Raw genomic sequence first — 26,500 nt, 5'->3', positions numbered from 1 at the left:
TACAACCCAGGTACCCTTACACCCTATTACCTGCCCCTGCCCGGGTACCAGCTGTAGTTCTCAGGAGCTGGGTCCAAAATGTCCGATTGGGAATTGTTTCACCTGAGGCCAGGCAAGGTCACCTAGCTCTGTGGATTACTCCACATTGTTGTCTGAGCTTTAGGACAAGCAGGTCACCTAGCTGTGTGGATTACTCCACATTGTTGTCTGAGCTTTAGGACAAGCAGGTCACCTAGCTGTGTGGATTACTCCACATTGTTGTCTGAGCTTTAGGACAAGCAGTAAACCTAGCTGTGTGTATTACACCACTTTGTTGTCTGAGCTTTAGGACAAGCAGGTCACCTAGCTGTGTGGATTACTCCACATTGTTGTCTGAGCTTTAGGACAAGCAGTAAACCTAGCTGTGTGTATTACACCACTTTGTTGTCTGAGCTTTAGGACAAGCAGGTCACCTAGCTGTGTGGATTACTCCACATTGTTGTCTGAGCTTTAGGACAAGCAGGTCACCTAGCTCTGTGGATTACTCCACATTGTTGTCTGAGCTTTAGGACAAGCAGGTCACCTAGCTCTGTGGATTACACCACTTTGTTGTCTGAGCTTTAGGACAAGCAGGTCACCTAGCTGTGTGTATTACTCCACATTGTTGTCTGAGCTTTAGGACAAGCAGGTCACCTAGCTCTGTGGATTACTCCACATTGTTGTCTGAGCTTTAGGACAAGCATGTCACCTAGCTGTGTGTATTACTCCACATTGTTGTCTGAGCTTTAGGACAAGCAGGTCACCTAGCTGTGTGGATTACACCACTTTGTTGTCTGAGCTTTAGGACAAGCAGGTCACCTAGCTCTGTGGATTACTCCATATTGTTGTCTGAGCTTTAGGACAAGCAGTAAACCTAGCTGTGTGTATTACACCACATTGTTGTCTGAGCTTTAGGACAAGCAGGTCACCTAGCTGTGTGGATTACTCCACATTGTTGTCTGAGCTTTAGGACAAGCAGGTCACCTAGCTCTGTGGATTACTCCACATTGTTGTCTGAGCTTTAGGACAAGCATGTCACCTAGCTGTGTGTATTACTCCACATTGTTGTCTGAGCTTTAGGACAAGCAGGTCACCTAGCTGTGTGGATTACACCACTTTGTTGTCTGAGCTTTAGGACAAGCAGGTCACCTAGCTCTGTGGATTACTCCATATTGTTGTCTGAGCTTTAGGACAAGCAGTAAACCTAGCTGTGTGTATTACACCACATTGTTGTCTGAGCTTTAGGACAAGCAGTAAACCTAGCTCTGTGGATTACTCCACATTGTTGTCTGAGCTTTAGGACAAGCAGTAAACCTAGCTGTGTGTATTACACCACTTTGTTGTCTGAGCTTTAGGACAAGCAGGTCACCTAGCTGTGTGGATTACTCCACATTGTTGTCTGAGCTTTAGGACAAGCAGGTCACCTAGCTCTGTGGATTACTCCACTTTGTTGTCTGAGCTTTAGGACAAGCAGGTCACCTAGCTCTGTGGATTACTCCATATTGTTGTCTGAGCTTTAGGACAAGCAGTAAACCTAGCTGTGTGTATTACACCACATTGTTGTCTGAGCTTTAGGACAAGCAGGTCACCTAGCTCTGTGGATTACTCCACATTGTTGTCTGAGCTTTAGGACAAGCAGGTCACCTAGCTCTGTGGATTACTCCACATTGTTGTCTGAGCTTTAGGACAAGCAGGTCACCTAGCTGTGAGTATTAGTCCACATTGTTGTCTGAGCTTTAGGACAAGCAGGTCACCTAGCTGTGTGGATTACTCCACATTGTTGTCTGAGCTTTAGGACAAGCAGGTCACCTAGCTCTGTGGATTACTCCACTTTGTTGTCTGAGCTTTAGGACAAGCAGGTCACCTAGCTCTGTGGATTACTCCACATTGTTGTCTGAGCTTTAGGACAAGCAGTAAACCTAGCTGTGTGGATTACTCCACATTGTTGTCTGAGATTTAGGACAAGCAGGTCACCTAGCTGTGTGGATTACTCCACATTGTTGTCTGAGCTTTAGGACAAGCAGGTCACCTAGCTGTGTGTATTACACCACTTTGTTGTCTGAGCTTTAGGACAAGCAGGTCACCTAGCTCTGTGGATTACTCCACATTGTTGTCTGAGCTTTAGGACAACCAGGTCACCTAGCTCTGTGGATTTCACCACTTTGTTGTCTGAGCTTTAGGACAAGCATGTCACCTAGCTGTGTGGATTACTCCATATTGTTGTCTGAGCTTTAGGACAAGCAGTAAACCTAGCTGTGTGTATTACACCACATTGTTGTCTGAGCTTTAGGACAAGCAGTAAACCTAGCTCTGTGGATTACTCCACATTGTTGTCTGAGCTTTAGGACAAGCAGGTCACCTAGCTCTGTGTATTACTCCACATTGTTGTCTGAGCTTTAGGACAAGCAGGTCACCTAGCTGTGAGTATTAGTCCACATTGTTGTCTGAGCTTTAGGACAAGCAGGTCACCTAGCTGTGTGTATTACTCCACTTTGTTGTCTGAGCTTTAGGACAAGCAGGTCACCTAGCTCTGTGGATTACTCCACATTGTTGTCTGAGCTTTAGGACAAGCAGGTCACCTAGCTGTGTGGATTACTCCACATTGTTGTCTGAGCTTTAGGACAAGCAGGTCACCTAGCTGTGTGTATTACTCCACATTGTTGTCTGAGCTTTAGGACAAGCAGGTCACCTAGCTGTGTGTATTGCTACTCACTGGCCCAACTGTAGTTCTTTTAACTCACCGAACAGTCTCATGATAACAAACTGCATTCCAAGGGCAAACGCTCTTTCTTCTTCTCCAACAGACCTGCACACAATATAGCAACATAGACAAAGTTAGTTGTTTGTATTAATCAACTAAACTTCATTAATGTCAACAATGGGTACACATGAAAGAGGTCCCAATCACCACTAAAGCATTTTTGTTTGACATGTTAAATTCCTTTTGTCTTTACAACTCTTGTTGTTTGCAGTATACGTAAATCTCAAGCATCGCAGTGACCATGTTTTCCTGAATTCCCCAATCAGATTTTCCAAAGCAATTTTTTCAATATATTTTGTCAAGTGTAAAAGTAAATGTCATCTGTTCAAGAAAACAATATACATCCTCAAGGTGGAGACGACATTTCAAAGCAAAATCAGAGTTACATGACCTTGACATTCCCCGTGTGCGACTCTCACCTTAATGTCACCATGAGTAACGGCATCTGAGTCCCAGACACACAGAACGTCATGACAACCAGCAGGATGAGGAATGGCAGGATCTTCTCACATGTGTTCTTGCACGGGCCACTGGTTGCCAGGGGCGACATGATGACCTCGTGGTCAAACTGTGCACGGTCTTGATCCATGATGCAGGAACAGCCACTGTAGTTCTGTAAACGTTACGCACTTAGCTACACGTGACAATGTGAAATAGAAACAAAAATTGCCAACTGGCTTCCCAGCTTAAGACTTTCCAAATGCAACAAGTATTTCACACGATAAAGAAAACATATCTTAGATTATATTTAAGGTTTCACAAATATTTTGACAATTTTGTGTGATTATCAGTACTAATCATGACAGAATGAACCAGTGTTAGAAATTGGCACTAATCCTATAGTCCTTGCCAAACTACCCTACAGTCAAGGTATCATAAGGACTAGTAGAAATTTTCCATTATTTAGGGTTTTGCTATGTGTTATCATTATTAGGATTACTGGACGAAAAAAGTTAGTTTCTATTGCTGCATGAACTATTCACTCTAGCAGAGAATCAACAGGTCCTGGGGATAAACGTCCACTTACAAACATTCTCTCATACTGGTTGTCTTGGTTGTAGAAGCGGTTGGAGCCAGTGCATCCCGCATGGCATGGGGAGAAGTAGGTTATGCCGTTGATGCCGCAGATCGGTTCCAGGTGGTTTGGGGAACAGTCACAATTCTGGTTACACGATGACGTCAGGTTCGCCTCAAAGATCTTATGCCCGGTGCTGATCAGAATAAACAATATTTAACACATGTAAATGGCAAGGTACTTTCACAACCTCATGGTCTATCAAACTTAGTTGTTGATTTCTCATCCAATATCTATTGACCACTTTTATAAAAATAAAGAATTATCACAAACCTTCCACCCATATTTTAGCATAACAACCATATTTTGATGAACAGGGCAAGACAATGCTCCACTGTCTGGATACTGTGTGTGCATCCTAGACAAGACAATGCTCCACTGTCTGGATACTGTGTGTGCATCCAAGACAAGACAATGCTCCACTGTCTGGATACTGTGTGTGCATCCAAGACAAGACAATGCTCCACTGTCTGGATACTGTGTGTGCATCCAAGACAAGACAATGCTCCACTGTCTGGATACTGTGTGTGCATCCAAGACAAGACAATGCTCCACTGTCTGGATACTGTGTGTGCATCCAACACAAGACAATGCTCCACTGTCTGGATACTGTGTGTGCATCCAAGACAAGACAATGCTCCACTGTCTGGATACTGTGTGTGCATCCTAGACAAGACAATGCTCCACTGTCTGGATACTGTGTGTGCATCCAAGACAAGACAATGCTCCACTGTCTGGATACTGTGTGTGCATCCTAGACAAGACAATGCTCCACTGTCTGGATACTGTGTGTGCATCCAAGACAAGACAATGCTCCACTGTCTGGATACTGTGTGTGCATCCAAGACAAGACAATGCTCCACTGTCTGGATACTGTGTGTGCATCCTAGACAAGACAATGCTCCACTGTCTGGATACTGTGTGTGCATCCTAGACAAGACAATGCTCCACTGTCTGGATACTGTGTGTGCATCCTAGACAAGACAATGCTCCACTGTCTGGATACTGTGTGTGCATCCAAGACATGACACTGGGCATCTTAGAATCCTGCATTCTGATTTGTCCACCAGAGGTATCGAATCGATGTTATTATGCATTACCACGAAAGAAAATATTCAGAATCACTGCTTTCTCAAATCTGTTTGACAATTTAAACACTGATCCTACTTCTTCAACGTTACGGTTCCTACAATATTTACAGCATGCGTGGCAAAATATTTCATTTGACGAACAAATACTAAGGTCAGTAACATGAACACGGCTGGACTGTTGGCGCTACTATATCACGTACCGTGATGTCATGACTACTGCAACACTTAGACTTCCATAAATTATGTATATTTTACAAAATGGTCAATGGGCTGGATATAACCTTTGTACTTCTAATGACTTCCAGACCAGTGCAGGACGCTTATCCCAGTATAATCGATCTTTTTTGCCATCTGTTATACAAGCTTGGAATGCACTTGATATTAATATTAGAAATGTAGATTCCTTATCTCGGTTTAAGCAATTAATTTCTAGAGAAACTAAGCTTACTGCAAATTTTACATCTTTTGCTAGTTATGGCCAGCGGCAATGTCAGGTGGTTTTATCTAGACTTAGGCTAGGTTGTAGTGATTTAAAATCACATTTATTTGACAGATTTCTGATTGATAATCCCATCTGTCCATGTGGCCTAAATAGAGAAGATGCTTTCCACTTTTTTCTATCTTGTCCACGCTATGCCAAGTTTAGAATTAATAAATACTTTTTTGTTAACCAGCTCAGCATACATACTATACTCAACGGCAATGAAGATTCATCTTCCTCAGACAATGAATACATTATAAAATCAGTTCACAATTACATCATTGAAACAAACCGCTTTACGTAAGTTATGTGTCAACTTAAGAATATAAAATGCATTTGGTATCTTGCTTTCCATTTTATTTCATGTTGTGTTACTCATAAATGTCTGCTCTATAGACTTCATTACAATCTACATGTATAATGTACAATATTAGGAGAAGCATTAATATAGGCATTTTGGGCCTGTTTGCTAATCCTTTTTCCATTTTGTAATGCTATTTAATGTAAAATCTGAACATTAATGGAAATAAAATACTGTTTAAACCACTTAGACTTCCCATCTGTGGACCTTTATGACGTCACAATAGTGGTGTGTACTACAAAGGTCAGTTCATGATCTCTAGGGGTGTCAGTCTGAACAAAGTTTACAGGATATACTTGACTTTTTTATTGTGTCTCATTGAAGTGGTTCAAGTATTATGGTGATAATCATGTAGTTGGAACATAAAGCAAACATATATGCAGATTAACACTAATCTCCACCGATCCCGAAATTTGCCCCTTCAATCCAAGGACAATATTTGACTCAATCAATGCCACTTTATCTAATCATCTCTGTGAAGAGTTTGCCTTTGTGTCATGGAAGAAAGGAGATAAATGTTTCAATTTAGAAATTTTATTTCAAACTTGAAACCTCACACTATCACAGTTGGTTCAAGTGAAATACAAGTTCAAAACCTATCAGTTGAAAATACACTTGGTTTTATCTCCCAATAAATACATTGCCATATGTCATAAAATCAGCAAACAAAGTGGGTTTTCCATGACTTGCTTGGACTGTCAGTGGGCTGTCTCCCGTCCCCACTTAAATAAAACTCAAGTGAGGTGAGGTGAAATTGGGTTAAACGTCGCGTCCAAGATTATTGCACTTATGTAGCGACATGCATGCACATGTGTGTGTGGCTGATTGTACTAGTCCGGACTGATGACGATTTATAGTGTTAGCACACTGAGATACCATGCCGCAGTTTAACATGAATACTGTAAACAGCTTTATTTCTGCGCCGTTAAAATATTGCGCATACCACACCAAAGACAATACTGCCACGAGATATTTTTGCGAGTTGCCGTGTTGAGATGACCCCTCAATTACCAAACAATAGACAGCTTCTCTCCGAAGCTAATTAATCTGAGTTGGCTGGAAAGTTGACCAGTGTCATGAAACCGATTCACGCAAGATGGCTTGTTTCCTGTGTGGACAAAATTGCAAAGGACACTGACGCAATCAAGCGAGGTTGGAAGAAGGCAGGATTACTGTGAGGTAACAGTGACACTAATTGGTCTGTTTACACTGTCATTTGTGATACATTGTGTGACCATTCTGCATTCATTTGTGTTTTTAACTGATAGAGTAACTTGTGGATCTGGTTGATTATTTCAACATTTGATGACGTGTTGCAATGAATAAAGTATGTATGTGTTATTTATACTTATTTTTGCGTTTTTAATTTTTGTGATTGAGTCTCATTCGTAAAACTCGCAATAATAAAACGGTCGCAAAAATTCCCTGTTTACAGTACCTCACTGAGACACAGTATACTGACGCCGAGCTGACCAGTCCTTATTTTAGCCCCTTAATGCCGAGCGCCAGACAGGGTAACAACAAGCACCTTCTTTTAACGTCTTTAGGTATGACACGGCCGGGGATCAAACCCCTGACCTTCCACTCTCCTGGCGGATGCTCTACCTCTAGACCACGGAGGCGGTTTAAAACTCAAGTGATACTGACTTTGACGAGAAGATGAAACTGATGACCATATATTCTGGTGACCAACGTAATCCTGTATGCTTGTACCTGTCCTACCACTGTGGTACCACACTGCACGTACCTGTTGAAGTACGGGAAAGTGGCTCCTGCTATTTTGCGATTGTCACAGCCGAGGAAGAAGAAGAATGTGAAGCCACAGAGAGCCAGACCATTCAGCACCAGGGTCAGCTGGATGGCACCTGTAAGGGAAGGAAAAACTGAGTTCAATCAAGTCAGTTGTACAACACTGTTGGTCAATCAGGTCAGTTGTACAACACTGTTAGTCACTGAGGTCAGTTGTACAACACTGTTGGTCATTCAGGTCAGTTGTACAACACTGTAGGTCATTCAGGTCAGTTGTACAACACGGTAGGTCAATCAGGTCAGTTGTACAACACTGTAGGTCATTCAGGTCAGTTGTACAACACTGTAGGTCAATCAGGTCAGTTGTACAACACTGTAGGTCAATCAGGTCAGTTGTACAACACTGTAGGTCATTCAGGTCAGTTGTACAACACTGTAGGTCAATCAGGTCAGTTGTACAACACTGTAGGTCAATCAGGTCAGTTGTACAACAGGTCAGTAACTTGTACAACTGGTCATTCAGGTCAGCTGTACAATACTGTAGGTCAGTCAGGTCAGTTGTACAACACTGTAGGTCATTCAGGTCAGTTGTACAACACTGTAGGTCAATCAAGTCAATTGTACAACACTGTAGGTCAATCAGGTCAGTTGTACAACACTGTAGGTCATTCAGGTCAGTTGTACAACACTGTAGGTCATTCAGGTCAGTTGTACAACACTGTAGGTCATTCAGGTCAGTTGTACAACACTGTAGGTCATTCAGGTCAGTTGTACAACACTGTAGGTCAATCAAGTCAATTGTACAACACTGTAGGTCAATCAAGTCAGTTGTACAATACTGTAGGTCAGTCAGGTCAGTTGTACAACTCTGTAGGTCATTCAGGTCAGTTGTACAACACTGTAGGCCAATCAGGTCAGTTGTACAACACTAGGTCATTCAGGTCAGTTGTGCAACATTGTAGTACATTCGGGTTCATCACTGTTATTACACATGCTGATATCGAATGAGACGCTTCACATAATTCTGGATTCTGATTCCGAATAAATAACTGAAACTTGAAAAATAATGAATCCATCCATCCATCGGTGGTATGCATGTCTGGCTTCAACTTGTACATGTCCGAAAACTTTACAATTGCTTACTGAGCCGTTGTAACGTTTCGTCAACATGAGTGACCCGCTTCAACTCACTCTTGCACTCGCCCGTGTTGACCTATGAAATTGTTAACTTACATTTGTTAATGTTAATGAAATAAATGCAATGACACATTTCTCATGTTTTGCATGTTGTCCTGTATAAAAGTAAGCGATACAAATATACTAAATTTGAAGGGTGATATCGAGCTATTTTACACAATCTGATGTGCCGTGAAAAGGTCAATTGTTTACCGTTGCATAGGGATACATTTCGAAGTTGGTCAGTGATGGGATCTGGAGACATTTACAGTAAATTTGATCATGGTAAGAAAAAGAATATCCAACTCATAACATGGACATGATGGAATTGTGGCTGATCTTAAACCATGACTTCCTTGTAGTTCGTTAGTTATTCTCATATTACATCATTTTAGTCTACATTATACATTCTTGTGGAGACACACAATCATTAACGAGAGTCATATTCCCCCGGCCGCTGTCTGTAAAGTAACCAGAAGTAAATGTGCAATTCTGTATGTAATGAGTCAAGAGTTGAATGTTCTTTAAGAAGCATACATTGTTTACCAACAAAAGATCCACCATGGACGCATCCATAAGAAATGGAAAGTAAAACGTGTGTCTCGTGTTGTTTTTTTATGCAAACAAATGACGAATTACAAGATACAAGCACATAGTCAACGAAGTCATCTATATCCCCCACCCATTTTAACACGTTATGGTCCCAAACCAGGTAACTGACCCAACTTTTCTCATAGCCCATGTCAAAATAGCTGCATTGGAAATTCTAAAATAAACATTTCTAAAACTCCTTAATATCAAATGGCACCTATTCAGTATGTACTATATATATGGACATGCAATGTTTGGCAAGGAAATATTTAACAATTTATTTGTTATACTCCATAAGTGAACCCACCCTATATGAAAACTTAAATCCAACTGGTTGCCATGGAAACGTAAAAAAAAATATATAAAAAATTCCTAAATAGCAAAAGGCACCAGTTCAGTATGTGCCTGGTAGACATGCAAAGTTTTGTAAGAAAGTATTTAAAGGTTTTTGAGTTACGCTCCGGAAACAAACACCACCCCTATAGGACCTAAGCCAACTTGTTACCATGGAAACGTAAAAAATACTAATTTCTAAAATTCCTAAATAGCAAAAGGCACAACTTCAGTATGTGACTGATAGATATGCCAAGTTTCGATCAAATACACTGAATTTTTTTCGAGTTCTGCCCCAGAAAAGGAAATGATTACTGACGGACAGACAGACTGGCTGATTGCTATATCCCTCCGCATTATATGCCGGGGGGATAAAAAGTAACAAAAAACCTGTTCACAAGATACTATTGATAGATATAACATTGGATCAGATGTATAGCAATTACCCAGTGTATTTATCTAGAGTCACTTCCATATCTATAAAGGAGGCTCATGAAGTCCTATACTTCTAGGTAGGCCGGGCCAGAAGAGCTAAAACCTGGAAGACATTTTTATCTAAACATAAACTATGGCAGCCTAACAAGCAGTGAAGGTTTCTACCTCCGGTGAATACACCTGAATAATCAGGTTGTACCATGTACCAGGCTAATGGCTGTACTGTCAGGTAAAAATAGTCCTTCCAATTAGATTTTTCACTGTGGAGGAATGAACGACTGCATTAGTGGTTGTGTGCAGTCTCCCTGGAGCCCTGGAGGTCGACAGCCTGAGAGGCTGATGGTACAAACTGCTCTCAGACAAACATGTTAGACCACCAGGGTCAAGGTCGTAGCAGATTGGCATTAAACAAAACACTTGTCCCTGAGACAGATGGACCTCAGGAGCAAGAGTACTATTTTTGAGTTTTCATTAACCTAAATAGTGAACCTGGGAAAACAAATATATTCCTTCATCCAGAACCAGACAACACTGGAGGCAAACCTCAGGTACGTATGTCAGGTACAACTCAAATTGTACTGGAGAAACACCAAATACCAGATAGTCACATCATTGGGGCAGGGATAATTCTGGGGTGGGGCCTTGTGCTTGTTGAAAAAAGGCCCACATTTTCAAATACAATGGGGCATTTTAACATTGTGCTGTATGGGCGTACGTCTGGAATATTTGAAAATTTCACATAAAGGATCCAGGTCCGAAAATTCCTAGAACGAACCCTGATTGAGGGCTACCAAAGAGTCTCCGTGTAGTGGCTCTTAAGTGAAGTATGATAGAAACTCATCAAGGTTGGGTCAGTTAGGGGATTGGGTCCCCACGTGATGTAAAGTGTTTGTTGTTTCAACAGTAATATACCAACTACATTATATGGGTCCACAAATAGTGGAGTCTGGACCACACAAACCAGTGATTGTGTCATAAGTAATGTCCCACACAATCAGGAGACAATTACAAGCAAATTTAACCAAGTCTTATCACCCTATCATTTGTCAACACTTACGACAAGCAAAGGTTACTGGGTCAACGTAACTATAGCTTTATGAAGCCTATGATTTGCTTAGCGTACCTCTTTTGTCAGTCACATACCTTTAGGCTGCAACTGTAGTCGCTTGATGAGATAGCCACCAATCAGGATTCCAATGACGGCACCAGGAATACCGATACCACCTGAAACATGGCACATTTCACATCTAGCGTGAGTGAGTGTGGTTTCATACCGCTCTTAGTAGCATTCCCACAAATTTTGGGGTCACAAAATATTGGTTTCACATATTGTATTGATGTGTGGTAACTGGTATCAAACTTCATCGCTAGGCTACCCAAGTTCGTCCACAAATACAATGGATTTATCTGAGTGAGTGAGTGAGTGAGTGAGTGAGTGAGTGAGTGAGTGAGTGAGTGAGTGAGTGAGTGGGGTTTAACACAGCATTGAACTAGTCTCTAGTTACATCCTAATTTGTAAGGAAAATAAGCTTAAAATGAGAGGAAAACTTGAGGTGATACAAGTCTTGGACATGTACCACTTTGGTGATACCCATAACCTCAGGAACAGACCTGGAATGATACTAACAAATAAAAGTTTGGAATTGGAACCCATGATAATACAACTGGTAGCTGAGATGCCGCTGGGATGAAGTTGAATATATCTTCATATTTACATGTCAACACCCAGTTCATATATGCCTAACATGGAAGGGCTATACTTTGAAACTTGGTATCAGTATTATGACTCACCTGTAAATAAGTTGGCGACAGATGTAGAAGTACCAAATTGGGTCTCGATGTATTTGGGAAGAAAGACAACAAACCCGCTCACAATAGAGATTTCACAACAAATTCCCAGGCACACAACTATATATACAGAGTTCTTCAATAAGCGCAGCATGGACCGGGGGATATCTGAAATATACAACATGGCATATATTAGACATATGAGATGATGTTAGGTTGCCCTACAGATTATGGTACAGCCTTTCTGAAGGGCACCCTACAGATTATGGTACAGCCTTTCAGAAGGTTGCCCTACAGATTACAGTACCCGCCTTTCTGAAGGGCACCCTACAGATTATGGTACCGCATTTCTGAAGGTTGCCCTACAGATTACGGTACCGCCTTTCTGAAGGGTGCCCTACAGATTATGGTACCGCCTTTCTGAAGGGTGCCCTACAGATTACAGTACCGCCTTTCTGAAGGGCACCCTACAGATTATGGTACCGCCTTTCTGAAGGTTGCCCTACAGATTACAGTACCGCCTTTCTGAAGGGCACCCTACAGATTATGGTACCGCCTTTCTGAAGGTTGCCCTACAGATTACAGTACCGCCTTTCTGAAGGTTGCCCTACAGATTACAGTACCGCCTTTCTGAAGGGCACCCTACAGATTATGGTACCCGCCTTTCTGAAGGTTGCCCTACAGATTACAGTACCCGCCTTTCTGAAGGGTGCCCTACAGATTACAGTACCGCCTTTCTGAAGGGCACCCTACAGATTATGGTACCCGCCTTTCTGAGGGTTGCCCTACAGATTACAGTACCCGCCTTTCTGAAGGGTGCCCTACAGATTATGGTACAGCCTTTCAGAAGGTTGCCCTACAGATTACAGTACCGCCTTTCTGAAGGGCACCCTACAGATTATGGTACCGCATTTCTGAAGGTTGCCCTACAGATTACAGTACCCGCCTTTCTGAAGGGTGCCCTACAGATTATGGTACCGCCTTTCTGAAGGTTGCCCTACAGATTACAGTACCCGCCTTTCTGAAGGGCACCCTACAGATTGTGGTACCTCCTTTCTTAAAGTCGCCCTACAGATTACAGTAGGTGTTTCAAGTCAGGAAGTATACATCATAATTACCATTTACAAAAATATACTGCTTAAATTCATCATGACATTATTGACCTTATTAACGTCGATATACTGTCACTTGAGTAATGAGTAGAAAGAATTCCTATGGTCACTATGGTCAATTATGGGCACTCTGCTTGTATCGAACTACAGATAACTCTTTTTGTACTTAGATGAGAGTTGAACTGCAGCAGGCCATGTAACCTGGGCCTTCCCATTAGGGCATCATGCTTCCACTCTCCTACTGTCATAAAACTCATAGAGGAAATTCCATCAATATGCCATCATGCCCTGCTAAATGGATTCCTTTCTAATTTATTAGATGCATCACACAGAAACAAGGGCAAAAAACAGGCTGTAGTACACAGCCACCTCAGGTTTGATGATGTAGAGGCTCTCTGAGCCATGTAGTAACAATATCATGGATTGTATCTTTGCAGCAACATCGGCTGGTGATTTAGCTGGTGTTCTTTCTCGTCCCTCTGACTGCACAGGCTGTGATAGTGAGGTGAAATGAGGTTTCACATCTCGTTCAAGATGATTGCATTTTATTTATTTGGTGCCATGCATGCACATTGCACAATGCATGTGTGAGTGTGTGTGTGGCTGCTTCGACGAGTCAGGACTTATACCAGTTTTATAGTGCTAGCCCTGTGAGATATGTCACAGTTTTACATCAAAACCCCACCAAGAAACATCATACTGGCTCCAAGACAACCAGTCCTTATCTTATCCCCTTAATGCAAAGCAAAGAGGCAGGGTAACAACAAGATGAAGGTCAAATGGGGTTTAACGTTGCGTCCAGGATTATTGCACTTATACTAGCGCCATGCATGCACATGTGTGTGTGGCTGCTTGTACTAGTCTAGGTTAATACCAAGTTTGAAGTGCTAGTCCACTGAGATACCATGCCACAGTATACATGAATGACCCACTCAGAGAGAGTATAAACTAACAAGGGAAGCTAACAGATGATTGGCGCCAATAGGTGATAAGCAACAGACAATAGAAGCCAACGCTTTACAGTAATGAGCGCTGAAGGTATGGAAGCCAGTACTTAAGTTATCATAGATAGGTAATAGGTAATGGACACTGGGCAACCGGGAGGCCAGGGTAATTAGCACAGATAGGTGAAAGAATGGACGTAGCAAAGGGCCAATTGAAGCCAGCTAGGGAATTAGCACCTACAAAGATAGATCAAAGCAATAAGTGCCAAACACCAGGCAGTGTTGGCTTCCATTGCCTATTGCTAATGCCTTATCAGCGCCAATCATCTGTTGGCTTCCCTTGCTAGTTTCTACCCTTTGTTAATTTCCACCTTTTGTTATCTTATTAATTTTGTTGTCCTTACATGTACATATATATGCTCTCTGCCCCATGGCATTCAATCACCTGATAGAGGAGTAAGCATATACTCAGAAACGTTGTGTTCCTCATATGAGTCTAGCAATGTTGAATGGGAGTGAAGTGATGTTGAATGTGAGACTAGCAATGTTGAAGGTGATTCTAGCAATGTTGAATGGGAGTGAAGTGATGTTGAATGTGAGACTAGCAATGTTGAATGTGAGACTAGCAATGTTGAATGTGAGACTAGCATTGTTGAATGTGAGTAGCGATGTTGAATGTGAGTGAAGTGATGTTGAATGTGAGTCTAGCAATGTTGAATGTGAGTGAAGTGATGTTGAATGTGAGACTAGCAAAGTTGAATGCTTAGTCTAGCAATGCTAAATGTGAGTCTAGCAATGCTAAATGTGAGTCTAGCAATGTGGAATGTGAGACTAGCAATGTTGAATGTGAGTGAAGTGATGTTGAATGTGATTCTAGCAATGTTGAATTGGAGTGAAGTGATGTTGAATGTGAGACTAGCAATGTTGACTGTGAGTCCAGCGATGTTGAATGTGAGTCTAGCAATGTTGAATGTGAGTGAAGTGATGTTGAATGTGAGACTAGCAATGTTGAATGTGAGTCTGGCGATGTTGAATGTGAGCCTAGCAATGTTGAATGTGAATGAAGTGATGTTGAATGTGAGACTAGCAATGTTGAATGTGAGTGATTTGATGTTGAATGTGAATAGCGATGTGGAATGTGTCTAGCGATGTGGAATGTGTCTAGCGATGTGGAATGTGAGACTAGCAATGTTGAATGTGAGTCTGGCGATGTTGAATGTGAGCCTAGCAATGTTGAATGTGATACTAGCAATGTTGAATGTGAGTCCATGTTGAATGTGAATGAAGTGATGTTGAATGTGAGACTAGCAATGTAGAATGTGAGTGATTTGATGTTGAATGTGAATAGAGATGTGGAATGTGAGTCTAGCGATGTGGAATGTGAGTCTAGCCATGTTGAATGTGAGTGAAGTGATGTTGAATGTGAGACTAGCAATGTTGAATGTGAGTCTAGCTATGTTGAATGTGAATGAAGTGATGTTGAATGTGAGACTAGCAATGTTGAATGTGAGTCTAGGTATGTTGAATGTGAATGAAGTGATGTTGAATGTGAGACTAGCAATGTTGAATGTGAGTCTAGCAATGTTGAATGTGATTGAAGTGATGTTGAATGTGAGCCTAGCAATGTTGAATGTGAGTCTAGCAATGTTGAATGTGAGTCTAGCAATGTTGAATGTGAGTGAAGTGATGTTGAAGGAAAGTGTAGAGCTTACTTACAAAGTCAGATAAAGTTCAACTGATCAGAAGATTGTATTCTGCTGGAGCCTACCCAGACGTATCTTTTAGTTTTAAACAAGCGTCTATGTTCCAGATCAACATCTATTACTTGCCTAAGTGGGCAAGATTACTCCTGATACCAATTTTATAACGCTGTTGAACAGTTAAACATCTAATAATCAAAAACACCCCAGCAATTAGCAGTAATACAGTAACCTACATGGTATATTACTGGCATCAGATGCTAGATCAGACAGACAGGCCTCTGGATAATGAAATTGTTGGGAAACTGTTTTCTTCTTGAAAAGAGCCATCAACAAATAATTGCCTTTAATGGTGGCTCAATAAAGGTAAGACACCCCAAACATAGCCCACATATGTAGCACATGCTCCATGGCTGCCAGCAGACGGCAAACATACCAGCATTCAGATACATCAGGAAGTAACAATCACTTAATATCATGTAATGGGTGAGTAACTGGTTGATGGAAGAGAGAGATCGATGGGAGTGCTGCGGGATGGCCAGTAACAAGCTGACAACTGCCTCACCAAGTGGGCCGAGCCAAGCAGATCAATCAATTTATGGGTCAATGCTGACACAAATCATATTGATAAGAACTGGGGCAGGAGGAATCGTCTCGTAATATCTCCAAAATATATTTTTCTTCTTTTTTTTTCTGTTAACTGTGAAAACTGATTGACTTTCAGCATGATTGTAGTGATAGGCAGTTGGACATGTTGGAGGCAGAATGTGCACACGACATTTGAATCTTTCTGTACAGCAAGTCTCAGGACATCTTGTTTCTGCTTCAGTCCATCCAACACTGAGCTTTGTTGCTTCATGCACAGTCAGCAGTATTCCAGCTATGTAATGGTGGCCTGTACAAGACAACCCAGTGGTTGATATCATGAACAACGCCCCTTGCCATTGGGTTATGATGGCACACAAGTCAACAAAGTCACTGAGTGACAAATGGTGAGTGAGACTGTACTCTAAACTTGTTTTTATGGATTTTCTGTCCTTGAAATATTTTTTGAAACTTAATAATTAACTCTTATAGCTACAGGTTATTCCCTATACATCATTCTAAGATGCTTCGCAAAAAGATCAAAGGCTTTTAGCAATATTCCAGCAATATCATGGCATGGGACATGGCTTCACATATTGTACCCATGTGGGGAATCGAACTCAGGCCTTAAGCATGACAAGCAAACACCTTAACCACTAGGATACCCCAGCCCAGCCAAGAATCCCCTGAATGTAAGACTGCATAGTGACCCTGACAGCCATGTCCCCTGAATGTAAGACTGCATAGTGACCTTGACAGCCATGTCCCCTGAATGTAAGACTGCATAGTGACCCTGACAGCCATGTCCCCTGAATGTAAGACTGCATAGTGATCTGACAGCCACGTCCCCTGAATGTAACACTGCATAGTGATCTGACAGCCATGTCCCCTGAATGTAAGACTGCATAGTGACCCTAACAGCCAAGAATCCCCTGCATGTAACACTGAATAGTGATCTGACAGCCACGTCCCTTGTATGTAACACTGCATAGTGATCTGACAGCCACATCCCCTGAATGTAACACTGCTTAGTGACCCTGACAGCCAAGAATCCCCTGAATGTAACACTGCATAGTGATCTGACAGCCACGTCCCTTGTATGTAACACTGCATAGTGATCTGACAGCCACGTCCCCTGAATGTAACACTGCTTAGTGACCCTGACAGCCAAGAATCCCCAGAATGTAACACTGCATAGTGATCTGACAGCCAAGAATCCCCAGAATGTAACACTGCATAGTGATCTGACAGCCAAGAATCCCCAGAATGTAACACTGCATAGTGACCCTGACAGCCAAGAAGAGCTGAAACTACATGCTTGTGATTAAATACATGGGTAAGTCACTTCTAGCTATTTCAACACATGTGACCTTTTCAGAATTCAAATTTAAACATGAAATGATCAATCTGAAATGTTCATTGCTTAATAGAGTTCTACATTCACAAATATTTATTTTTAAACACTAAAACGATTTTAAAATATATGACTTATCAATAAGCTTAAATCTCTTACTGGAATGAATGACACAGGTCATCATGCAAGCTGAGGGAGCAGCTATTGGTACAGACTTACACAATCGATGCTCCCTTGTCGGCTCATACCCTCTAGATGCAGTTTTATTCTGAACTTATGCCATGCTTAATCAATGAATCTAAAGTTCATTCTGGAGTTTTTGTGAAAGTACTCCACAATAATCAGATCGCAGCTCAAAGGGCACTGTCAATTTCCTGCCATGAAATATCTAGATGTGATTTTTGTGTCTAATTCGTCCATCGCTTAACACTTCTCTCGGAGGTAATAGAATTTAAGAGAGCACATGAAGTCAGTTAGAAAACCTCAAATAGTATTGATGTGTCCATGAATTGGGCATGTTATGCACAGTGGCTGGAGATGCTATGTTTTACTTGATTGAAAGTTGCTGGATTGAGGAGCTGGCCAACTGTTTATGATTCCTGAGTGAGGCAATCAAGCTGTAATGAAATAAACTTCTTGCAAGAAGGGCAGAGACTCACTCGGGCAAATCTGTTTCATAACATCTAGGATCTTACATTCAATTAGTATCAGCTTTTCTTCAATGGCGTTTGCTAGTAAGGTAATCACCTTGCAAATGAGTGTGAGAATGAGGAAGAGGGATTCAGGTTGTGTACTTGGAAAAAAAAAAGGTGAAAAAAGAAAGTCAAGTGAGATTTCCTGTTCCGTCTGTTTGTATGTTTGTCTATTTGGTTGCTGTTTATGCTGCACTCAGCAATATTCCAGCTATATGACGGCGGTCTGTAAATAATCGTACCTTGACCAGACAATCCAATGATTGATATCATGAGCATCGATCCATGCAATTGGGATACGATTACATGCACCAACCAATACAGCGAGCCTGACCACCTGGCCAGGATTTCTCGAAACAAACTTAAGTTTTTACTCAAATCTCAAATTGAGTTTGAAAAAAAAACTCAGCTGGGTTTTTAACTCAACTGTATTTGTTGAATCAAACTCAGTAAAAACTCTGACTAAAGTTTGTTTATGATTGGGATACAATTACATGCACCAACCAATACAGCGAGCCTGGCCACCTGGCCAGGATTTCTCGAAACAAACTTAAGTTTTTACTCAAATCTCAAATTGAGTTTGAAAAAAAAACTCAGCTGGGTTTTTAACTCAACTGTATTTGTTGAATCAAACTCAGTAAAAACTCTGACTAAAGTTTGTTTCGAGAAATCAGGGCCTGATCCCGTTGGTAGCTGCTTACAACAAGAATGGGCTGCTGAAGACCTATTCTAACCTGGATCTTCACGGGTCTGTTCCATCTGAGTGTATGTTTGTTTACTGTGAACTAAACATCCTCACTGTTGAAGCGTTGTGCAAATACGTGTGAAAGCCACACCAACTAGGATGCTTGATATACTACATAGCTCTGGATAAAAACTGTTCCACTCAAGTCAACTGAACTCAAGCAACACCTCACTTGACATTCACTGATGGAACAAAACAACTGGTTCTTAGGCTTGGACTTCTGAAGAGGGCCACTTCAGCAGACGGCATCTCTCGATCACTTACTGACATGAAAAAGTGTACTGGAGTATTCATCCAGGAATGTCCGGTAGACTAGAAAAATGACCCTATGATTAAGACTGTCTAAAATGTTAAGTTTTGAAATGTTTTGGCATCAACGCCAAAATTGAAGCCATTTTGTTATTGTCTCCAGGGTTACCATAGTGTCATATGACCAGCGGCATCCTTCTCTCTGGGTGGGCTGGTGAGCATGGTTTTTGGTTGAATTATGCACATTCCCAGGGTTTTGTGATAAATTTAGCAATATTCCATTCATATCAACCGCCGGGGTATAAATGAAATGGGCTTCACACATTGTACCCTTGGGGAGAATAGAAACCTGGTCTTTTCCCTGATGAGCAAAACGCTTGTACCCCTCGGCTACCTTATTTTTCACCAATACATTCACGATATCCCATGCTCATGGCACCTGTTTACAGTACAAGTCATTTCCAAAACAACATTTCTAAAAACTCAAAGCAGTTTTCCACACCTAATGGCCTCAAACACTAACAGCAGGTAGGAAAATATCTGGCAAACATAACTGAAGCAATCGCCATTTTGATTGCACCTCTGGAAGCAAACATGCCATCAGCGACGCCACATGATGATCTATTATTCCTACAAGGACTTAATCATGCAACCACCATACCCACAGGTAGCTGTTTATGTTAGGCCATTGTTCTCCAGCATGGCTTTATGCTTGTGATATTCCTTGACAAACCTGCTTCTCATGTGATGAACAATGTCGCCAGCAGGGTAATGTGCAACAGCACTGACCTTGATGGAGCCCATGTGAGGAGTGACTGAATGGTGCCAGCTGTAGCAGCAGCCATTATAGCATGCATTGGAATGGGTGTGTAGAGTGGTGTGGTATGTGTGTGTGCGTGTGCATGTGTTTGTGTTTGTGATTTGGTGTAGTGTGGTGTAGTGTGGTGCGGTGCAGTGCGGAGTGAGTGAGTGTGTGTGAGAGAGAGAGAGAGAGCATGAGTTGTGTAACGCGGTCTGTGCCCAAAACTGTCTGTGTATACCGGCCCAAATGGTTTTCAGTGTTTTTACAACAAATTTTCTATATAACCTACAGACAATAATTAGCGTAGTTTCCTAGAGCGAAAGAAAATTAACATGATCCAAGGTTGTTGCACACAAAGGAATATATACCAAATGCCAAATTTCCTACATCTGGCCATCCTTAATTTACGAACAGTAATTGATTTAAAATGTCAATGTCAGAGAACAGTAAGCCTCCAAAATCTGCTGAAACAGATTCAAAATGGTGCAAAAGGCAAAACAGTGATGAAAATTACACAAATTGATCACCATTTTCATTTACAGATAACTTAAAGACTGGGATGTTTTAGCTCCACCGTACCTTTGATGGTCTTCCCATACTCCTTGTCTTCCTCCTCCTCCTGAGACAGCAGCTCTTCCTTGGCCTTCAACTCCAGCAGCTTCTTCTTTTCCTGGACAAGGACTTTAGGGAAGGCGAGGAAGGGAATCGCTAGCAAGAGAAGTAACAGTCCACAGATAATGAAGCCGCCCCACCACGCTCCGATCCAGTTGGGACTGGATGTGGTGAGTCCCACATCGTAGATGAAGGTGTCGACGTAGTATTGGAGGAGAAGCGCCCCCAGAGCGTACCCAAGGACCGGACCCAGTGCACCAGTTGCATAGATGAAAGCTGCAGGCAAAGCAGTCAGTGTGAGGATACACTGCAGACAAATCTGGTACCTTCACATAATATTTATCTCATTCGCGCAATATGCCAAATATGAGCATAAATTTCAACATAACCCCTGTATAAGTCTGTAGTTCAAACAACATCACCCTTACAGTCTGTGGTTGAAACAACATCACCCTTACAGTCTGTGGTTGAAACAACATCATCCTTACAGTCTGTGGTTGAAACAACATCATCCTTACAGTCTGTGGTTCAAACAACATCATCCTTACAGTCTGTGGTTGAAACAACATCATCCTTACAGTCTGTGACTGGAGCAACATTATCCTTAGTCTGTGGTTCAATCAACATCACCCTTACAGTCTGTGGGTCAATCAACATCACCCTTACAGTCTGTGGGTCAATCAACATTATTCTCACAGTCTCTGACTGGAACAACATTATCCGTACAGTCTGTGGATCAAACAACATTATTCTTACAGTCTGTGGTTCAAACAACATTATTCTTACAGTCTGTGGCTCAATCAACATTACCCTTACAGTCTGTTGTTCAAACAACATTATCCTCAGTTTGTGGTTCAAACAACATTAGCCTTACAGTCTGTGGTTCAAACAACATTAGCCTTACAGTCTTTGGTTCAAACAACATTATCCTCAGTCTTTGGTTCAATCAACATTATCCTCAGTCTTTGGTTCAATCAACATTATCCTTAGTCTGTGGGTCAATCAACATCACCCTTACAGTCTGTGACTGGAACAACATTATCCTTACAGTCTGTAGTTCAAACAACATTATCCTTACAGTCTGTGACTGGAACCACATTATCCTCAGTCTTTGGTTCAATCAACATTATCCTTAGTCTGTGGTTCAAACAACATTATCCTTACAGTCTGTGACTGGAACCACATTATCCTCAGTCTTTGGTTCAATCAACATTATCCTTAGTCTGTGGTTCAATCAACATTATCCTTACAGTCTCTGACTGGAACCACATTATCCTCAGTCTTTGGTTCAATCAACATTATCCTTAGTCTGTGGTTCAAACAACATCACCCTTACAGTCTGTGGGTCAATCAACATTATCCTTACAGTCTGTGACTGAAACCACATTAGCCTTACAGTCTGTTGTTCAAACATCACCCTTACAGTCTGTGGGTCAATCAACATTATCCTTACAGTCTGTGGGTCAGTCAACATTAGCCTTACATTCAAAGGAATATCATTACATTCAAAGGTTTGAACAATATTACACTGATACTATGTATATCTTTAAACTCGCCCAGGTATGTTTTAAATAGTAATTCCTATGTGTCAAAGGTGGCATAACACCACTGCATCACTGCACAGTATATCAGTATATAACTGATACATTTCTCCATCACAACTACTGCACTGTCAAGTCAACATTTCCCACATCATGTAAGATAAACACCAACATTCTAAACCTTACAAAATTTGCATTACCCTGCAAAATAACGAACTAAGAATCTGGCTCCCATGTTATTGCCTAATAGCTATCTATAACTTCACTTATGTAAAACCACCAGTCTAAGCACATAGCAAGGGCATAATTAAGACAATTATGTGTAATCAATACAAAACCTACACACTTTCAAGCGTGTGATAAAGACATTGGCTATCACACCTAATAATACCACTCAAAGAAGGCATGGCTCAAGTCAACATGGAAAGGAGAAATGGGCTTAGGTTTTGCTGACTTTGCAATTCCAATGATTGTCTGTGCATGTCCCTGGTACAACAGCACTGGTTCTCTGGCCAGCGGCACTTCCACAAGGAAGAATGTTACTCCTTTTCAGGTGAAGGTCGACCTCAGCATCAGCAGGCTGATGCAGGTTTAGACTCTGGGACAGAAATAGCCCATGCTGGCCACAACTGGTCCTTAGTGGGAACATCGCCTATTCCTGTGATTAGGCGAGTTAAGAATACACTGGATGCATCTCTCATGCCCCAGTTTTTCTCTCGTATCATCTTCAATAAACATTCTTAAGGTCATTACAAATGTTAGATAAGAGTGTTCATAAGTTTAGTTTCCAACAGGCCTTCGGAAACCTGTCTGTGTGCTGGACTACTCCGGTGGAGACAGCAAAATGTCCGATTTGAAAAAGTGTAAACCGGACATTCTAAAATTTGCCAACCGGATATTTTCGAGATAGTACACTTGCCAGACATTCAACCTGGGCCTGGATATCGTAAAAAAAGAAGATATAAAATAAAGACATGCAGACAGGTCAACATCATATTACGCTTTAAACTATGTTTACATCGTATCCCTTCAGCTTGTTCAGAGAATTCAGGTCAATAAAAATGTGAAATTTGAGATAAAATATCCGTACACATGATGATTTACCACTTAAACTATATTTCCTGTTGTGCTAGGCATTGTTTTATATACAGAAACTGTGTGTATTTTCTTGTAAACTAAGCCGGATATACCAATCATGTATACACACATTTTCTACCAATCTACCGGTGATTCGGTTAAAAAATATACACAATAATACAACATCAATGAATTTTGATGCAATGATTGGAAGAATTGAATTTGACATTTATCTTATCAGAAATAATATATTTCAATATCGTATTATTTTAGTTGCTTTTTCACCTTATACATTTGAAACATAATACCCGGTAACCAAAAGATAAGCACTTTGGAATAGCTTTTGCAGGATATTTTTTACATATAGAACAATTTTACCTAGCTGTCACCTATGCGAAAAAGTTATGTTGAATATGTAGTAGTCAAACTAAAACAAATATGACTTTTACTGAGTCAAAGTGTGGCATTTATGAAATATGTATCTATTCTCTGTCAGTATCAGTAATATGGCCGTGGTCGCCGTAAATAAAGGTGAGTCACTTTACACACGATTTCGCCGAAGTTTATGTAAATAATATTGAATGAAATTTTGAATAAATTTAATAAAACAGATTACGAACATGAGTTCATATATACAATGAACACTTCAAATAACCAGAAAGTGAAAAGATAGGATTAAATTGCACCACTGAGTAAGGCATTGTTGACATGGTATTTCCGGTGTTACATGCTCCTGGTAATGTCTTTACTCTGCGTTGGCCAAAAAATATCAAAACTCATTGTAGAGTGTTTTATGGAAAAACATGCACACCATACTCCAAGAAAATATGATATATGTTATGAAAGTGATCCTTGATTTTATTCTTTCATTATCTTATTCATGCATGAACATCCACCAGTAACCGTAAAAATGAGGTGGGTGTGACCAAAATAAAAATATCCGAAAGGCAAAATAAATACTCCAGATCCCTTGCTTCCAAGTCACATTTTTGTTAAGTAGGCCTATGTAAAGCGATTTATCAAGGCCACCTTAGAGGTCGATATTTGGTCCCAAGTCTGCAGCAAATGTCAGAAAAATTCCCAAATTTGAATTACAAATGTCTCAAATCATGTTATTTAGTAATAACAACTGATGCTACTGCTCTGTAGAAGAAACTTGCAATTCACTGACCAATTTGCGCGAAATAATATATTTTCCCCCAAATTGTCTGGCAAGGGCACTTAGTATGAAATCCTGGATAATTCCTTACTGTAACCTTTGCATTTGTTCCATACACATTTTTCACATAAGATTTTCTTTTTCGACTACAAAATATCCTTGTCTTAGTACAAATGATATTGACTAGGGATGTCACAATACAACTATCTCTTGATACCATACATATCGCAATACTTTGTTCATGATACAATATGTATCGCGATACCTAATTCGCAGTAAATTTGTGTTTAATTTTTATATCTCATAAGGCATTCAATTAAAAAGACTTTAACTACTGAAGTTATCTGGTCTCATATTTGAAAATAAATGTCCTATTTCAATCAATTTTATTCAAATTTCAGATAAAACTGAACTGTCAACACCAGTTAGAAAATGACAAGAACAGAATTTAAGTCTTAAAACAATGTACATTGTACAATGTAGATATAGCATGAAATAATAATGATACAATTGTTTCTTAAAATATAGGGAGGACCCATTTTTCAAAGAAAGTCGTTCCAATGAAGATTTATACCTTCCATGCGTGAAATGATACGGGACTAAAGTATGAATGGAGACAGGATTGAAATAGGAATCGGTACAGGTAACTGTGCATTGTGTGTCATATCGTCTGAGAATATTATCAGTGCACAGATGTGTTGGTGAATCGTGACATCCCTAATATTAGGTTTTGTGCGGACTCATAATACCCAAAGTCTCCCCATGTCTACACAGCAATATCTCTACCATCGTGAGGGTAATGAATGTGTCATCATGGTAGCAATGATATACTACATGGCCCCCAGCCCAAAAATTAGGGTTTACAGGCTGCTTCTAATAAAACAATACTAAAACATTATTTGGGTGTTGTCGTGTTTAAATATTAAAGACATAGTGACAAATTTAAGCATGTCACATGATCATCCATTTCTGGAAGCCTCCAGCTTGCACTTGGTGATGACCTCTAAATAACAGAGTGGAGCATACACTAGGTACAATTTGCTGAGCTACAGAATTGCCTGGAAAACAAACACCAACCCACAAGGTACACATGCAAAGTCAATCAAAGCTTGCATCAAACCTGAAATTATTTATCACTGAAGTGAACTAATTACCAAATTTGCTGAGAGACCACTATGAGTGAGTGAGTATGTTTTTACGTTGATCTTAACAATATTCAAGTAATACCACAATGGAACAAAAACGCAAATGAAAACTGAATAATTCTCAGCTTAATATTACCATGGTTACTGATGTACGACTAGTATCTTTAATGAACACTCACATGAATTGCTTAATTGGAAAATGTCTTTCACAGTTTGAACACAAGCTTGATATGTCAAGCATATAACGTATGTATCTAAACCAATGCCAAGTACAAGATGAAGAATGTGCAACTAATAAACAATGCCAGATCACAGGATCATCCTTTATCACAGTTTGTGTTAGGTATAAAGAACATTAGGAGATTCCTTGCCAATCTCATGAAAATCAGGTCTTTTACTCCAATTTGATACCTCTCTGCATTATTTCAAAGCAAAGTTAACAATTGTTGCCAAATTCAATGCCTCTTCAAACACTTAATGCCATATACAAGATTGGACTGCCAAGACATGCTCAACGGTACAGGACTGTCACTTTGTCATATGTTTTCTTGAGAGGTGAGGTGAAATTGGGTTTAACGTCGTGTCCAAGATTGTTGCACTTATACAGCGATGTGCATGCACCTGTGTGTGTGTGTGTGTGTTTGTGTTTGTGTGTGTGTGTGTGTGTGTGTGTGTGTGTGTGTGTGTGTGTGTGTGTGTGTGTGTGTGTGTGTGTGTGTGTGTGTGTGTGTGTGTGTGTGTGGGTGCTGCTGCTTGTACTAGTCCGGACTGATGCCGATTTATAGTGCTAGTTCACTGAGATAAGACCACGGAGGCGGTCTGTTTTCTTGAGAAGAATGTCTTTTGGCAGAAAAATGTATAAATGACTTCTAGTGAGTGATCCTGTGAGATCATCAGACCATTGTTTAATACATTGCCTATATC

The 26,500-nt window shown here is 40.7% G+C and overlaps 1 protein-coding gene across 1 annotated transcript in view; it reads right to left on the bottom strand.

The window, feature by feature from the left end:
• Positions 1–26,500, bottom strand: part of LOC139474795 (solute carrier organic anion transporter family member 5A1-like) — a 75,041-nt gene that overhangs the window by 13,392 nt on the left and 35,149 nt on the right. Inside the window, exons 3-9 of the mRNA XM_071257922.1 lie at positions 20,622–20,930; positions 11,863–12,027; positions 11,215–11,295; positions 7,535–7,652; positions 3,807–3,990; positions 3,199–3,392; positions 2,760–2,824 (exon numbers count right to left, since the gene is read on the bottom strand). Of these exons, the coding sequence (XP_071114023.1) occupies positions 2,760–2,824; positions 3,199–3,392; positions 3,807–3,990; positions 7,535–7,652; positions 11,215–11,295; positions 11,863–12,027; positions 20,622–20,930 (1,116 nt within the window). The remainder of the gene's footprint in view (positions 1–2,759; positions 2,825–3,198; positions 3,393–3,806; positions 3,991–7,534; positions 7,653–11,214; positions 11,296–11,862; positions 12,028–20,621; positions 20,931–26,500) is intronic.

Source organism: Haliotis cracherodii, unplaced genomic scaffold, assembly GCF_022045235.1.
Source record: "Haliotis cracherodii isolate W230 unplaced genomic scaffold, xgHalCrac1.p SCAF_1, whole genome shotgun sequence".
Taxonomy (NCBI): Eukaryota; Metazoa; Mollusca; class Gastropoda; order Lepetellida; family Haliotidae; genus Haliotis; species Haliotis cracherodii.
The sequence above is the reverse complement of the archived record's forward strand: the minus strand, read 5'-3'. Positions and strand labels throughout refer to the sequence as shown.